Raw genomic sequence first — 18,439 nt, 5'->3', positions numbered from 1 at the left:
TATTGGCTGTCAAAGACACACCTATGCCTGCTAACGGTTCCATCTGAAAATTACCATTGCGCCTTCAATGAGAATATCATGTTCATGTTGCTGTCAGAATCATCTTGTATTGATCTTAACTCGCACATTATTTCCCCTTGCTTCCAGCCTGACATTTAGTTTGGTACAGCGGGGGTTAATACAAGACTCGCTGTCTGCCTGTCCGACCTCGGAAACAATGTTTCACTTTTGAATTTCGATCTCTTTAGTACCATACATAGAGTGAACAGTGCCCAGACGAGACAAGACAACTTTTTTCTGAGCCATCACGCATCAACGTCAATATCATGGAAATATCCAAGTAAATGCCAATAGAAAAAAAGCTAAAACAAACGAAAATGTAGCTAGTGTACTGTCATTGCAGGTTAAATGTTTGACGTGAGTGACAAGAACGTTATCCAGCCTGCATAGCAACCATTTTGTTTAGAATGGACGACCAGTCCAAAGACTTTTATAACTAACCCAAGATAGACAAGAGCCTATCGTTTCCAATGGGAGCAAATGAATCATAGTGGGCAGAACAAGCAAGTAGGTGGGCAGAGCTAGTTAGATCATATTGGATCGTTCTAACATTTATTTGCATATTTCCGTTAGCCACTGTGAGGCTGCGTGTGCAATAAATCAATACGCCCTTGCACTCCTAAACAACGCAATAAATTAAAAAAACGCTGTCCACTCTGTTTGTTACAGATTCTAGTTTTGGAAACAGAAAACTTTATGGAGATCAAATGTTTCGATGAGAAAATAAGCAGAATGTCGGACAAAATCCATCTCGCTCTAATTTCTCCCACTGCCGGCCACTGGGCTTCCCCTCGTCACCATATTTGGTAGTGAGTGGAAACGCCAACCGGATACTTCACATTTATACATCCGGTGAAATATCAGACTCATTGTTCTATTTGTGACCATCCTTTTGCATAGCAACGATGCAAAAATAATGAATGACTGGCTTCGCGTCTGTAACAACATGACCAAAAGAATAAATAATAATATGCCACTTAGCAGAGGCTTTTATCCAAAGCGACTTACAGTCATACATGTTGTGTCTGGGTGGTCCCGGGGATCGAACCCACTACCTTGGTGTTACAAGCGCTGTGCTCTACCAGCTGAGCTACAGAAGAACTAACAACCAGATTTTTGTCCAGACTATTTCTTCTGGTGGAAGAATGAAATTGTATGAATTGACTCATCAAAACGTTTTAATGAAAATATGTAATTCATTGTTATTTTAATATGTTGGTAACCGTTTAATAAAAGCAATAAGGAACGCGAGGCAGTGCTGTATCATGAATACAGCGCAATTTACATGTGGCTGTATTCATTGCATAATTAATTAATTATTTTGGTTCTATTCATATCATATTACCATTCACGAAATATATATACATATTTGATTTGACACTATATCAATGTAATGTATTTGCCTAGAGCAACATTTTTATTTAATTGGGAGATCCAGAGATGCATTAACAATTTAGGACCTGTCTGCCCAAAATGTTGAAAATGAACATAACATACTCATAGCAAATAAATAACATTCAATGACAATTAGACTGAATTACATTATATGTACTTTTGTTTCAAAGTTAGATATAAATTGTAATATCATGTAACAATCTCTCACAGGTCTTTGGCAGTGTTGTGTTGGTGGGAAGTCTGTCTGTAGGCCAAACAAGGGGTAGATTTACTGACCTAAAACCACCAGATGTCGCTCGCTACTCACTTTTATTAATTGACGTGTTGATCGATACTCTGCAACAAGTAGTAGGCTTAGCTACAGTAGCTATGGACAAGTGGTAACAAAGTAACACAGACCTGAATGATGATGAGCCTTCCGGATCAGACAAATCTCAAGATCTGGACGATGTGAATGGATGCTTGTGCAAAATCTTTAAACATTGAATGGGTGCTACAGGGTAGATCGGGTGAGCATTTTGACTGGGATGGGGTTTTGGCGGCAGGAGTTAAACGTTCCAAGAAGAAAGTTAGCTCTGTCCAATCAAAAACAGTTTAAATTGTAAGCATCGCGCGCGTACGACCATTATGATTTTAAAATATATTCGGTTAAAATTTCCATTTTACTCTAATCGACAGCGATATTTTTTTGCAATTATTTTGAGGTAGTTAGCCACATATTAGCCAAAAACTCATCTAGACTCCGTTCACAGCTAGCTAAAGTTATTTATTTTTGCAGTACTTTTCGAATTTGGTTTGGACACCATTGAGTTCCTTGCAGATTTCTACCTAGCTAAGTTAGCTAAATAGCTAACTACTGCTTATTTGGCTTGTTACTTACCTAGCGACTGTACCTATCTAATAATGTAACATCCAGTGGCCTAACGGTAACGTTAGGTTGCTAGCTTTAGCTACCACACCACCACCTTGAGCATGCCAACGGACAGGATAGCTTGAAAGTGGAAACAATATGGTTGACTATTGTGAACCTTGCTAGCACCCAGTCACAGCCAAGAGTTTGTAATGTAGTTACTCTTTGGCACACAGTGTTCTGGCATTTGTGACCCAAAGCCAGGATGTGCAGCTGCACGGTGCAAGGTTTTGTTCCAACACAGTAGCAATTGGTAGAGGCAGTAGTATGACAACTAATCAGCCAATCATTAATTTGCCCACCTCTTTGTTCTTTATAGGACGATTATCATGGCAAGCTATGACTGTCAAATGCAGGAGCAGGGCAGCAGTGGTTCACTATCATCACTAGCACAGGTATTTAAAATGGAGACAGACATTCCTCAAAGTGTTATGATCTGCAGGTGTCCATCCGTTAGCATTGTTTCCAGATGACTGTGATGCTGTTGACTTGCATAGTAGCCAGACAGATCAACTGTTAATGGAAGATTTCATTTCCCAGGTAGCAACAAGAAGAGCAAAATCAGAGGACAGAAACTCAAACGAAGATGTTTCTAACACACACAACAAGAGAGAGCTTCCCTTCAGAAGACAGACATACAGGTATTTTTATTTCCTTTAAATTAAAGTGTAGAGTAACAGAGCTGCAATACATCTATTTCACAGTCATCTTTACACATTTGTTTTTCTCCTCAGAAAAGTGTCTTCAGATCCAGCAGGTCCAAAAGTTGAAGAGATAAAAGAGGAGGTAGCGCCTTGCAGTGTCCCACCAGGTCCCGGCATGCCAGCCTCTATTTATCAGACAAACCATGGCCAGTTCAGTAAGTCTCGCTGGAAGGGACATGTGTTCCAAAATAAATATGTTTATTTAAAAATCCAGATGTATTTGACACATCTCAGTCTCTGAAAGTCCATAGTTGATTTGGTTATGTGAAAGTGATGTGAAAGGACAAGACAGCATACTACAGGCACTTGATTAATAAACTGATGTAATTGGCAGCTGTTTACACCATTTCTGCATAACCAAATAGCATTTGTGTAATGCTCAAATGATGACATTCCTGTCGAGTGACTTTTCATTTTTAAACATGTAGGCCTAAAGTTTTCACTTAATTTAAAGTGTTCAAGCTTTAACAACAAAAAAATAAATGGTTGTTTAGTTTTTTCCCTGGATTTTTTTTTTGCAGTGTTGGTTAAGGTCATGGGGCCTACATTTTTAAAATGTAGAATGGCTGTGAGAAGGCAAGTTCTGATGACTTCCTAAAAGGACATTCTACTCCAAAATGAATGAAAACAAAATTACGCTGACAACATCTAAAATATAATTTCCCCCTCCATAATTAAGCTCAGTAACATATTGGTCCATATCAAATGAAATCAAATTGTGTTTGTCACATGCGCCGAATAAAACAAGTGTAGACTTTAGCGTGAAATGCTTACTTACGAGCCCATTCCCAACAATGCAGTTAAAAGTAAGAAAATTTACAAATAGATAAAAAGAAAATAGTAACACAATAAAATAACACAATAAAACAATAATAACGAGTCTATATGCAAGGAGTACTGGTACTGAGTCAGTGTACTGGTGTACAAGGTAGTTGGGGTGATTGATTGAGGTAATACTGTATGTACAGTGGGGATAAAAAGTATTTAGTCAGCCACCAATTGTGCAAGTTCTCCCACTTAAAAAGATGAGAGAGGCCTGTACTTTTCATCATAGGTACACGTCAACTATGACAGACAAAATGAGGGAAAAAAATCCAGAAATTCACATTGTAGGATTTTTAATGAATTTATTTGCAAATTATGGTGGAAAATAAGTATTTGGTCACCTACAAACAAGCAAGATTTCTGGCTCTCACAGACATGTAACTTCTTCTTTAAGAGGCTCCTCTGTCCTCCACTCGTTACCTGTATTAATGGCACCTGTTTGAACTTGTTATCAGTATAAAAGACACCTGTCCACAACCTCAAACAGTCACACTCCAAACTCCACTATGGCCAAGACCAAAGAGCTGTCAAAGGACACCAGAAACAAAATGGTAGACCTGCACAGGCTGGGAAGACTGAATCTGCAGATTCAGTCTTCCCAGCCTGGTGCAGGTCTACAATTTTGTTTCTGGTGTCCTTTGACAGCTCTTGGTTTGAAGAAATCAACTGTGGGAGTAATTATTAGGAAATGGAAGACATACAAGACCACTGATAATCTCCCTCGATCTGGGGCTCCACGCAAGATCTCACCCCGTGGGGTCAAAATGATCACAAGAACGGTGAGCAAAGCTCCCAGAACCACACGGGGGGACCTAGTGAATGACCTGCAGAGAGCTGGGACCAAAGTAACAAAGCCTACCATCAGTAACACACTACGCCGCCAGGGACTCAAATCCTGCAGTGCCAGACGTGTCCCCCTGCTTAAGCCAGTACATGTCCAGGCCCGTCTGAAGTTTGCTAGAGTGTATTTGGATGATCCAGAAGAGGATTGGGAGAATGTCATATGGTCAGATGAAACCAAAATATAACTTTTTGGTAAAAACTCAACTCGTCATGTTTGGAGGACAAAGAATGCTGAGTTGCATCCAAAGAACACCATACCTACTGTGAAGCATGGGGGTGGAAACATCATGCTTTGGGGCTGTTTTTCTGCAAAGGGACCAGGACGACTGATCCGTGTAAAGGAAAGAATGAATGGGGCCATGTATCGTGAGATTTTGAGTGAAAACCTCCTTCCATCAGCAAGGGCATTGAAGATGAAACGTGGCTGGGTCTTTCAGCATGACAATGATCCCAAACACACCGCCCGGGCAACGAAGGAGTGGCTTCGTAAGAAGCATTTCAAGGTCCTGGAGTGGCCTAGCCAGTCTCCAGATCTCAACCCCATAGAAAATCTTTGGAGGGAGTTGAAAGTCCGTGTTGCCCAGTGACAGCCCCAAAACATCACTGCTCTAGAGGAGATCTGCATGGAGGAATGGGCCAAAATTCCAGCAACAGTGTGTGAAAACCTTGTGAAGACTTACAGAAAACGTTTGACCTGTGTCATTGCCAACAAAGGGTATATAACAAAGTATTGAGAAACTTTTGTTATTGACCAAATACTTATTTTCCACCATAATTTGCATATAAATTCATAAAAAATCCTACAATGGGATTTTCAGGATTTTTTTTCCTCATTTTGTCTGTCATAGTTGACGTGTACCTATGATGAAAATTACAGGCCTCTCTCATCTTTTTAAGTGGGAGAACTTGCACAATTGGTGGCTGACTAAATACTTTTTTTCCCCACTGTACATGTAGGTTTGATTAGGTGATTGATTGAAGTACTATGTACATGTAGGTAGGGGGTGAAAAGCAGAAAGTCCGGGTAGCTGTTTAATTAACTCTCAGCAGTCTTATTGCTTTGGGGTAGAAGCTGTTCAGGAGCCTTTTGTTCCCAGACTTGGCACTCCAGTACAGTTTTGGACCATAATTGGTCCTTAGTGATATGGACACCGAAGAACTTGAAGCTCTCAACCGTCTCCACTATAGCCCTGTCGATGTGAATGGGGGCGTACTCGGCCCTCTGTTTCCTGTAGTCCACTATCAGCTCCTTTGTCGTGCTGACGTTAAGGGAGAGGTTGTTGTCCTGGTACCACACTGGCAGGTCTCTGACCTCCCTGTAGGCTGTCTCATCGTCGTCAGTGTTCAGGCGTACCACCATCGTGTCGTCAGCAAACTTAATGATGATGTTGGAGTCGTTTTGCGGCCATGCAGTCGTGGGTAAATAGGGAGTACAGAAGGGGGCTAAGCACACACCCCTGAGGGCCACCCATGTTGAGGGTCAGCATGGTGGATGTGTTGTTGCCTACACTCACCACCTGCAGGCGGCCTTCAGAAAGTTCAGTATCCAATCGCAGAGGGAGGTGTTTAATCCCAGGGTCCTTAGCTTAGTGATAAGCTTGGAGGGCACTATGGTGTTGAATGCTGAGCTGTAGTCAATAAACAGCATTCTCACGTAGGTGTTCATTTTGTCCAGGTGGGAAAGGGTAGTGTGGTGTGCTATTTAGCAATAAGCATGATCACCTTTAGTAGCCCAACTGATGCAGCGTAGTCACTGGCTATAAATAAATAAGCTGAAGCAGATGGTTGCCGATCTGTATTTACCTCATTGGACGAATCATTACCTATGGGGTAAGTGCAGGCCCCGGCCCAATATAACCCCTATTCGTTTGTTGTCCTCAGTTACCTTTACTCAGGATGGTGCCATCCAGCTGACCAGTGCTCTACCTAGGGGTCTACAGGGCCTGCAGCCTCTGACCATGTCCAACTCTGGAAACCCCCAGTCTGCTGCAGCCATCGTCCAGTATTCCCAACAGTCAGGAGATGGCACTCAGCAGTTCTATATGCAAGGCAATAAGGTGATGGTAAAAGGTAAATGCTCCATTCCCTCACCATTAAGGTCTGCCATCAAATGGATTAGATTGGATTATTAGCAGGGGTTAAATTGGGCCGAGACTCGGCACCTATGATCCAAATGAGAGCCAGACCAACAGCAAAATCAGTTTATAAAAATAATAAAATAATCCTATTAAATTACTAGAAGGGCTATGTCATAAAGCCTCTAAAATATATGTCAACAGACCATAAATGTCTCAATTTTTGTTTTCTTGGAAAGCTAAGAGTGCTGTTATATGATACAATATCAGTACTTGTTGCATTTACAACTTGTCCAAGTCCTATCATCTACTGATTTCAGCCAGTGTATGGCTGTGGATTGACTGCATAGATGCGGTTAAAGAGGTCAATGGAACACAGACCGTGGGGGATAGAAAGATGCTGGATTGGGGGACATTCAACAAATCTGATCTAACAAAGTGGATATTCGTGAAATCCGTCATGATTGATGTATTGTAACAAGCTCACAATGTGGTTACTAAAGTTTGATTTGGATATACACTGAGTGTACAAAACATTAAGAACACCTTCCTAATATTGAGTTGCACCCCACCCATTTGGCCCTCAGATTCTACAAGGTGTCAAAAGCGTTCCACAGGAATGCTGGCCCATGTTGACTCCAGTGCTTCCCATAGTTGTGTCAAGTTGGCTGGATGTCCTTTGGGTGGTGCACCATTTTTGATAAACATGGGAAACTGTTGAGTGCGAAAAACCCAGCAGTGTTGCAGTTCTTGACACAAACCGGTGCACCTGGCACCTACTACCATACCCCGTTCAAAGGCACTTAAATATTTTGTCTTGCCCATTCACCCTCTGAATGACACACATACACAATCCATGTCTCAATTGTCTCAAGGCTTAAAAATCCTTCTTTAACCTGTCTCCTCAAATCAAATCAAATCAAATCAAATCAAATTTTATTGGTCACATGCGCCGAATACAACAAGTGCAGACATTACAGTGAAATGCTTACTTACAGCCCTTAACCAACAGTGCGTTTATTTTAAACAAAAAAAGTAAGAATAAAACAACAAAAAAAAAAAAAAAAAAAAAAAAAAAAAAAAAATAAAGTGTTGAGAAAAACAAAGAGCAGAAGTAAAATAAAGTGACAGTAGGGAGGCTATATATACAGGGGGGTAACGGTGCAGAGTCAATGTGCGGGGGCACCGGCTAGTTGAGGTAGTTGAGGTAATATGTACATGTGGGTAGAGTTAAAGTGACTATGCATAAATACTTAACAGAGTAGCAGCAGCGTAAAAAGGATGGGGTGGGGGGGCAGTGCAAATAGTCCGGGTAGCCATGATTAGCTGTTCAGGAGTCTTATGGCTTGTGGGTAGAAGCTGTTGAGAAGTCTTTTGGACCTAGACTTGGCACTCCGGTACCGCTTGCCGTGCGGTAGCAGAGAGAACAGTCTATGACTAGGGTGGCTGGAGTCTTTGACAATTTTGAGGGCCTTCCTCTGACACCGCCTGGTATAGAGGTCTTGGATGGCAGGGAGCTTTGCCCCAGTGATGTACTGGGCCGTACGCACTACCCTCTGTAGTGCCTTGCGGTCAGAGGCCAAGCAGTTGCCATACCAGGCGGTGATGCAACCAGTCAGGATGCTCTCGATGGTGCAGCTGTAGAATTTTTTGAGGATCTGAGGACCCATGCCAAATCTTTTTAGTCTCCTGAGGGGGAATAGGCTTTGTCGTGCCCTCTTCACGACTGTCTTGGTGTGCTTGGACCATGATAGTTCGTTGGTGATGTGGACACCAAGGAACTTGAAGCTCTCAACCTGTTCCACTACAGCCCCGTCGATGAGAATGGGGGCGTGCTCAGTCCTCTTTTTTTCCTGTAGTCCACAATCATCTCCTTTGTCTTGGTCACGTTGAGGGAGAGGTTGTTGTCCTGGCACCACACGGCCAGATCTCTGACCTCCTCCCTATAGGCTGTCTCATCGTTGTCGGTGATCAGGCCTACCACTGTTGTGTCGTCGGCAAACTTAATGATGGTGTTGGAGTCGTGCCTGGCCATGCAGTCATGGGTGAACAGAGAGTACAGGAGGGGACTGAGCACGCACCCCTGAGGGGCCCCCGTGTTGAGGATCAGTGTGGCAGATGTGTTGTTACCTACCCTTACCACCTGGGGCGGCCCGTCAGGAAGTCCAGGATCCAGTTGCAGAGGGAGGTGTTTAGTCCCAGGATCCTTAGCTTAGTGATGAGCTTAGAGGGCACTATGGTGTTGAATGCTGAGCTGTAGTCAATGAATAGCATTCTCACGTAGGTGTTCCTCTTGTCCAGGTGGGAAAGGGCAGTGTGGAGTGCGATAGAGATTGCATCATCTGTGGATCTGTTGGGGCGGTATGCAAATTGGAGTGGGTCTAGGGTTTCTGGGATTATACTGTTGATGTGAGCCATGACCAGTCTTTCAAAGCACTTCATGGCTACAGACGTCAGTGCCACGGGTCGGTAGTCATTTAGGCAGGTTATCTTAGAGTTCTTGGGCACGGGGACTATGGTGGTCTGCTTGAAACATGTTGGTATTACAGACTCGGTCAGGGACATGTTGAAAATGTCAGTGAAGACACTTGCCAGTTGGTCAGCACATGCTCGGAGTACACGCCCTGGTAATCCGTCTGGCCCAGCGGCCTTGTGAATGTTGACTTGCTTAAAAGTCTTACTCACATCGGCTACGGAGAGCGTGATCACATAGTCGTCCGGGAACAGCTGGTGCTCTCATGCATGCTTCAGTGTTGCTTGCCTCGAGCGAGCATAGAAGTGGTTTAGCTCGTCTGGTAGGCTTGTGTCACTGGGCAGCTCGCGGCTGTGCTTCCCTTTGTAGTCTGTAATAGTTTTCAAGCCCTGCCACATCCGACGAGCGTCAGAGCCAGTGTAGTATGATTCAATCTTAGACCTGTATTGACTCTTTGCCTGTTTGATGGTTCGTCGGAGGTCATAGCGGGATTTCTTATAAGCTTCCGGGTTAGAGTCCCGTTCCTTGAAAGCGGCAGCTCTACCCTTTAGCTCAGTGCGGATGTTGCCTGTAATCCATGGCTTCTGGTTGGGGTATGTACGTACGGTCACTGTGGGGACGACATCATCGATGCACTTATTGATGAAGCCAGTGACTGATGTGGTGTACTCCTCAATGCTGTCTGAAGAATCCCGGAACATGTTCCAGTCTGTGCTAGCAAAACAGTCCTGTAGCTTGGCATCTGCGTCATCTGACCACTTTTTTATTAACCGAATCACTGGTGCTTCCTGCTTCAGTTTTTGCTTATAAGCAGGAATCAGGAGGATAGAGTTATGGTCAGATTTGCCAAATGGAGGGCGAGGGAGAGCTTTGTATGCGTCTCTGTGTGTGGAGTAAAGGTGGTCTAGAGTTTTTTTCCCTCTGGTTGCACATTTGACATGCTGGTAGAAATTAGGTAGAACGGATTTAAGTTTCCCTGCATTAAAGTCCCCGGCCACTAGGAGCGCTGCATCTGGATGAGCGTTTTCCTGTTGATTAATGGCCTTGTACAACTCATTCAGTGCAATCTTAATGCCAGCATTGGTTTGTGGTGGTAAATAGACAGCTATGAAAAATATAGCTGAAAACTCTCTTGGTAAATAGTGTGGTCTACAGCTTATCATAAGATACTCTACCTCAGGCGAGCAAAACCTCGAGACTTCCTTAGTATTTGATTTTGTACACCAGCTGTTGTTTACAAATATACAGAGACCGCCACCCTTTGTCTTACCGGAGCCAGCCGTTCTGTCCTGCCGATGTAGCGTGTAGCCTGCTAGCTGAATGGTATCATTGTTGTCGTTCAGCCACGACTCCGTGAAACATAAGATATTACAGTTTTTAATGTCCCGTTGGTAGGATAACCGTAATCTTAAATCGTCAATTTTATTCTCAAAAGATTGAACGTTGGCTAATAGTATTGATGGGAGAGGCAGTTTACTCGCTCGCCGTCGGATCCTTACAAGGCACCCCGACCTATACTCCCCTTCATATACACTGATTGAAGTGGATTTAACAAATGACATCAATAAGGGATCATAGCTTTCACCTGGTCAGTCTATGTCATGGAAACACTAAGTGTATTTGGCAGGTTTCGCTGCATGACATTTAGAAGTTGTCCCTTTTCAGGTTTAGAAGAAGTGACTGCTAAATGCTAACTCCTGTTCGTATATAAACTGGTAGCATAGCTAGCATACAGAAATTGGTGGTGGTAGACAAAGTCGTTTTTAACTGTAATGCAGTTGATTGATAATGATGACATGAACATGTATTGGGGTTGACATCCATACAAGCAATATACTCCAATTTTTACCTCAACATAGTGTGAAATACACATATAACAATACCTAAATGTGGGCTAATTTTACTGGGCGGCAATGACGAGATTAGGGATCTTACCCCTACAGCATTTTCCCTCCACACTTTTCAATCCATTTACATTGTTTTGGTCGAGTTTCATTGAACCTTTTACCGCTTCTATTGTTTGAATGGAATGTTGGTATATTAGCAGTTAATTGAAACATTTAATGGAATCATACCTCTAAAACTGGCTGGCTAGCTAGCTAACAAACATACAGTGCAGATAAATTCTTCAAATTAATTATTTTGCACATTGTCTTATCACAGAACTGGCAAACCATGGTTGACCAACTCCTTGACCAAAACGGCTTACCTTTCTCCCACCATAAGAAGGTTCATGTCCATTCTGGTATTCTAATGCCTAATTCTATAGGGGTGACCTCCAGGGGGTTTTAAAGATTACTGTTTGTGATCTAAGACCAGGTAATGATTTGCCCAATGGGGTAAATGCAGATGGAAAACCTTCTGCTTCAGCCTATTTATTTATAGCCACTGACTATGCTGCATCAGTTGGGCTACAGGGGATCATGCTTATTGCGGAATAGCACACCTTTCTGTTATATGGACAAATATGTGATTGGCCTTAATTCTGAAATTATATTTGAGATGTTGTCAGCATCATTTAATTTTCATTCATTTTGGAGTAGAATGTCCTTTTAAAATGTCACCGGAACTGACCCTCTTACAGTCGTTCAACCCAAATCACAGTTGTTCAACCCCAAAAAATTGTAGGCCTATACGACCCTTGCCACCACTGCAAAAAAAACACTAACCAGCTGTTATTAAAGGTCCAATGCAGCTGTTTTTATTTCTAAATCAAATAATTTATGGGTAGCAATTAATTACCTTACTGTGATTGTTTTCAACAACAACAACAAAAAACATTAATAGCAACAATTGAAATGGAAAAAAAGAAACAAAAATAGCTTCTCAAGCAATAATTTTTCTAGGACTGTCTGGGAGTGGTCCAGTGGAGGCTGCTGAGGGGAGGACGGCTGGAATGGAGTTAATGGAATGGCATCAAACACGTGGAAACCATGTGTTTGATGTATTTGATACCATTCCACTAATTCCGCTCCAGCCATTACCACTAGCCCGTCCTCCCCAATTAAGGTGCCACCAACCTCCTGTGGAGTGGTCTGAGTGGGGAGGGGAAAACTGAACATTAGCTGCTATTGCCAGAGTGGTTTGGAACTCTTTCTTATTGACTAATCTTCCACATGGTGATGTCACCATGGAAGGCCAAAACCCACCAAAACAGGCAGAAAATATTTTAAAACAGCCCTTACACTAAAAGGACATTATCATAATTTTCACAATTTCACAGTATTATTCCAACCTCAAAGTGTGGAAATATATATAAAACCCAGGAAAATCACATTTTTGACTGCACTGGACCTTTAAAGTAGTCCTCAAGGCTGTACTACTGTAAAGTACTCTTCATCATGATCCCTGGCAGGAGTCTCCAGAAGCGCCAATACATCCAGAACAGCGCTGCCAGGATCTTGAAGAGAGTGCAGAAACACCATCACATCACCCCCATCCTGGCATCTCTGCACTGGCACCCGTCTCATTCCGGATTGAATTCAAAACCCTCCTGCTGACTTTCTAGTGTATTCGTGGCAGTGCTCCTCCTTATCTCAAAGAACTGCTTTCCCTCCATAACCCCACCTGCACCCTCAGGTCAAGCGATAGCCTGCTCTTCCACGCCCCCAGGACCAAGTTCCGCTACTTGGAGGATCGGGCATTCAGCTCGACCACCCCAAACCTCTGGAATGCTCTACTGGACCCCCTTGAAAGCACAATAAACTCTAGACTCCTTTAAAATTGGCCTAAAGACCTTTCTCTTTAGGAAGGCTTTCTGTTGATAGCTGTGCTCCTTGGTATCCTTGTCCCTTGTGGTGTCCGCTGGGTTCTTTGTGTCAGTTGCCCTGTCTAGTTGTGCCCATTTATTTTTCTATTTGGTAAAAATTATTCTGTATAATGAAAAGTGGTTTAAAAATGTAATAAATTATTATTATTAAAGCTTGGACACTTCAAATTAAGTGAGAAAAAAACTAAAAGTCACTCAACTGGAATGTCATGATTTGAGCATTACATAGAAATCACATTGTGCAGAAATTATGTTTACAGCAGTTTATTAAGTATTTAAGTAGTATTAAGTAGAGTGCTGTCATATATGTTTTTGTCAGTATATATTGTTTCGGTTAGTGTATTATATAATTCACACCCAATACCCAATTCAATGTTTTAAAAAGACATACAAATAATCTCCTTTAAAAATGCTTTTGTTGTTGTTGAGATTAACACATTTGAGAAGCAATTTAAACCTTTCATAGGCCAAAAAAAACACAAAAGCAATAAATACCAGTGGAGGGGGAGGACTCATAGATCAATGCATGTCATCATTGACATCAGGAAGCCAATGATGTCATAGTGATGTCAATGCCCTTAATTGTGATTGCACACATAGCTGGTGGTTTTGGAAGCATTTCAGTTAGAGAGCTGCATTTGGACCTCTTAAGAACAGATATGGCTGTTGCTGCGGATGAGTCAGGTATGTTAACTTTAATCTTTTACTTTTTTATGTAACTAGACAAGTCAGTTAAGAACACATTTTCATTTACAATGACAGCCTACCACAGCCAAACCCTCCCCTAACCTGGACAACTGTGCGCTTCCCTATGGGACTCCCAATCACGGCCAGATGTGATACAGCCTGGGATTGAACCAGGGTCTGTAGTGATGCCTCTTGTACTGACATGCAGTGCCTTAGACCGCTGCGCCACTCGAAAGCTTGATGAGAAAGTTAAAGAGAAAATGGTAACTGTGAAGGAACTCCTCTGTCTTTGTGCTACACTAATACTGTACAGCCTGCGTAGCCTCTGCTTTTTGGATTAATTATTAATTTTGACTCTTAACTGTAGAAGATTGTTATTGTATGATAATAATATCACAGTTGTCTACAGACATTAGCTAATAAAATTGAAAGAAAACGTACTATAAAGTCATAAAGGTATTGAACTCACCATGAAGTAATAAAGGTATTGAACATGTGTTGATATCCTGAGAGATATAACACAGTTGTTGTATTGCTTAGGATTTGTTTTATTGTCAAAACAAATACATTAGAATTCCATGTAATTTAGCATTATATTATCCTTGAATGTCTTGGTTTGTCTTTTGTAAAACTGCAAAACAGCCTCGGAAATATCAGTCTTCTTGTGAAAGAAAAAGCTGATTGCAACACGCTGAATACGATTGGAATATTTTGTGTTTCCCTGTGCGCTCCGTCCGTCCATCCCCCCTCCCTCTCTTCTCCTCTCCCTCTCTGTGAAATGCTTTCCTGCCCACTCAAAGCGCACACACACACACAGTGGCTGACGTCACTAGTTTTCCTGGAACTGGACCCCAGCAGGGAAATGTAAATGCTAACCGGCGAATAAGATGGACATTGACGTCAGTCCCAGTCATGCTGTGATTACAGGCAGTTCCTTTTGCGAGAGCAAGACGTTACCAAATGAATCACCATATTCAATGATATACAGGCAGCTCCAATGGCACAGATAAGGTTTATTTAAGGAGAAGTAGGCTACTGGACATAGATGTGGCAATAACACTCTCTCTCAGTGCTTCATCAAATAGTTTTCTTCTACAAAACAATGTTCTTTGTTCTCTGACTGATTTTGGATGGAATTCTGCACAAATTTAAACTAACATGTTGAAGTGAATGTAGGAATGTCAAATTCCTAGGCATTTTATTTTGTTCTGCTCTCTGTAGAGCCTGTCTGTGTAGCGATCATATTCTCTCTCACGTAACCACTCACAACCCTAGGAATCGGATGACATCAGAACCTTATTGCGTAATCCACCGATGTATACTTCCATACCTTTTAGTCACTGTGTGAATTAATTAGACTACTTACCTTTCTGTACTTTTAAGGTGGTGGATGCCTTATTCAGCAAGTTAGCAGCTAATACACATGGTAGTGCTCTAAGAAGTGTTCCCCATCACACTGACTCCTTGCCTGTCTGTGTATTTCTGTGTTTCTGCCAGCTTCCACTGGTGACATGTCAGGCTACCAGATTTGCACTCCCACCTCCAGCCTGCCCCAGGGCGTTGTGATGGCCAGCTCCCCAGGCTCCCTGCACAGCCCCCCACTCATGGCTGACGAGACCACACGCAAGAGACAACTCCGCCTCATGAAGAACAGGTAGACTACACCCACATTTTAAAAAAATACTACAGTTTACTATAGAATACTACAGTACTTACTATAGAATTATGTAGTATACTGTAGAATACTATACTACACACTGTAGTATCCCTCGATCATGTGTAGTACTTAGTATATATTTTTGTAGTATACTGTAGAATACTATAGTAAATACTACGGTATTATCCACCAAAAAACCCTGTAGTAAATAATACAGAAATGTCAGCAAAAACACTACAGTCCACAAAAACAATATATTTTTTATTTTTTATTTAATTTGCCCATTCCCCTCCCCCATATCCCAATTTGTGCCACCCGTAAGTGAGAAACCTACATGCCAATTATAGACCATGTATTGTGTTACCTATGGTTAGAGAAACCGATGTACTGGTTTTGGAACATTTCTCTTTTAGTATTTCTCCAGTAGGTTTCCTCAAGGAGAAAGTCCCTCACTTGTATGTAAAAGATAATAAAACACTACAGTAAATACTACAGTATACTACAGTACAAAAACACTACGGTGAATACTACAGGAAAGTCCGCAAAAACATTCCAATATTTTTTCATGTGGGTACTAAACCACAGCCTTATGATCAAGGCGGGTCCTGCATGAGAATGTTGGCTAAGCATGATGGGACAGATCATCATCAAAATGCTAATAACATGTTTTTTTCATTCATTAATGCTACTAATTAACATGCATGTGCTGTATACTACATCTGCATTCTACCGCCTGGGTTCGGTGTCCAATCACCCATTCTTGGCCTGCCTTTTTTGAATGACACCATTTGCCTCAGAACACACACTGACATGCTTGTTGTACTTTGACATTGGATTGCTGTTGTGCATTTTTGTGCTTTGTCGTGCTTTCACCTGAATGTTTGTCACTAAAAGCTATCTTTTTTGTTGACATTTACACTCTGCTATTGCATGTATTATGTCACGATTTTGCACAGGCAAATGTAGTCTCCTGCATGTTGATTTAGGTAAAATGCCTAATCAATCACTCTGTGGTGGTGTTATTGCTTATGTTCGTTACCATTATCAGTCTTGACTGAAACTTATTGTGAGTGATTGTGAAAATACTGGATGTAAGCCTTTCTTGTTATGGACGTATGGCCTTGATATCTGTCTGTAGCTACCAGTCTTTTCACGGAGGCTGTGTGTTGTTGCTTCCAGGGAGGCTGCCCGCGAGTGTCGCCGGAAGAAGAAGGAATATGTAAAATGTATTGAGAATCGGGTGGCTCTGCTCGAAAATCAAAACAGGACTCTCATTGAGGAACTAAAAGCTCTTAAAGACATATATTGCCACAAAGTTGAATGACCACAGACTGCTAAAGGCTTGAGGGTGTGCGCCGCAGTAACAGTTTCCGGATAACTGTAAGGGTATCTTGGAGAATCCGCTTTCATTTGATGTCCAGCATCTGCTCTTACACACCAAAATATGCAAAAAAAACATTCAGCGCGTTTCCCGATCCACTTGTTTAGAAGACATGTTTCCTACTGTCGTCATACAGCACTTACAGTATCTGGCCAGTTGTGGAGCGAGTACAGTGAGTATTATGAGGTGCCCCTGTTGCTTTTGCTTGTTGCAGGCAAGCAGCCAAAGAGTGCCGGCGGAGGAAGAGAGAGTATATTCGATGTCTGGAGACTCGCCTCACCATGCTGGAGGCCCAGAACAAGAAGCTCATGGACGAGCTAAACTACTTTAAGGAAATTTATGGAATTAAGTCAAGTCAGTAACAGTACAGCATATTGTACATACATGCCCTGTAGAGACATGCAATTTATGCCTATCATAACCAGCTACTGTACATAGCATTCCACAGTAATATGTTTATTTTAAATAACATATGCCATGTCAAAACACAATGCCTATGGTTTTAAATTGTTTTTAAAATTCTTATTGAAGATCTGTTATTTGAAGATTTATCAGACAAAATGCTCCCAGAGGTTTATCTTGAATGACATGTGGAGTCCCAGGCCTGCACATTATAGCAATGTATAGGCATTATTTTGCAGAGACTAGGGCTTGCATAGAGAGTGCTCTATCTTAAGTTACCTTTTACAAAGAAACTAACCAGCATATATGTACTGTATATGAGGGATAAAAAATACAAATAAAAAGTTTATTGTACTATTTCATTACTATTTATTTAGTTGTTGTTTTTTATTGTTAGAAATCTTAAATTCTTCATGCACAGTGGTTTTTTGTTTTACATTTTTGTATTTAATCTTCATGAAGAGACATTGTATTGGTTGAATGTAAATTAATATATACCCTTATGTCACAGAGCACAAACCTGCCGTGACCATAATAGCTTTTGTTCAAAGTTCATGTGTTTGTAATGTTGTTAAAAGTTTGTCTAAAACAATTCAGCTAAAATAACCCATGACCCTTCTTGAATGTATTTCTCTAATCTGCACTATTGTTCAAATTCAAGTATATTGTTTTGTAAGTGAAAAACTCCTTATAATGCTTTGATATCAATTTGATTCTCAAATAAAATGTTTTACACAGCATTAAAAATCTATTTTTTTGTGTGATTTCTTTATATTTTACTTAATTGACCTTGAAATAGTTATCATATTGCTCAAAGTAACCACTTTAATGCTAGAGTTGCAGTAACAAATGATATTAACGCAGTAATGGGCTCCCCTCCGTGCTCATTTACCAATCACATTATGTTTTGTGTTTTATTCCCATTGTTATTGGTCCCTGAACCCATTGGAGACCATTTTTTCTGTGAACCATGATTAATGAAAACTGCTCGTCTCCAGCCCAAACCGTTCAAAAGTTATAATATTAGTGGAGCTACATTTGTTTTATTTCTATCACAGAATCGCAGGTCAAATTTGATAATTGTATAAACCATGTCACTGGCCATTTTAAATTAGCTTACTCACGGGTTGCTAACTATTTGTTTAACAAACAACCTTGTCCAGTCATTTTACCTAGCTGGCTAACAACCTGTAACTTGCCCAGTAGGCCTATGGGAGACAGGAAAGGGGCTGGATAGGCTAGTCCAGGTATGTGCTGC

At 41.5% G+C, this 18,439-nt stretch overlaps 1 protein-coding gene across 4 annotated transcripts; it reads left to right on the top strand.

The window, feature by feature from the left end:
• The first annotated feature begins 1,828 nt into the window (after positions 1-1,828).
• On the top strand, positions 1,829-17,932 carry LOC121549958 (cAMP-responsive element modulator). 4 transcript variants are annotated; one of them, XM_041861979.1, is made up of 7 exons: positions 1,829-1,964; positions 2,685-2,760; positions 2,906-3,006; positions 3,100-3,224; positions 6,619-6,807; positions 15,239-15,395; positions 16,994-17,932. In XM_041861979.1, exons 2-7 carry the CDS (start codon positions 2,695-2,697, stop codon positions 17,139-17,141), a joined length of 786 nt encoding a protein of 261 aa, XP_041717913.1. In that variant the 5' UTR covers positions 1,829-1,964; positions 2,685-2,694; the 3' UTR covers positions 17,142-17,932. The 4 variants fall into 4 exon arrangements, with proteins under 4 accessions (XP_041717913.1, XP_041717912.1, XP_041717914.1 ...); XM_041861978.1 differs by lacking the exon at positions 1,829-1,964 and adding an exon at positions 2,092-2,159; XM_041861980.1 differs by lacking the exon at positions 1,829-1,964 and adding an exon at positions 2,092-2,159 and having other exon boundaries at positions 16,578-17,086.
• Positions 17,933-18,439: the final 507 nt, after the last annotated feature.

This window comes from Coregonus clupeaformis, chromosome 23 (genome assembly GCF_020615455.1).
Source record: "Coregonus clupeaformis isolate EN_2021a chromosome 23, ASM2061545v1, whole genome shotgun sequence".
In the NCBI taxonomy this organism is placed as follows: Eukaryota; Metazoa; Chordata; class Actinopteri; order Salmoniformes; family Salmonidae; genus Coregonus; species Coregonus clupeaformis.
Note: the sequence above shows the minus strand (reverse complement) of the source record. Positions and strands in the feature narration are given on the sequence as shown.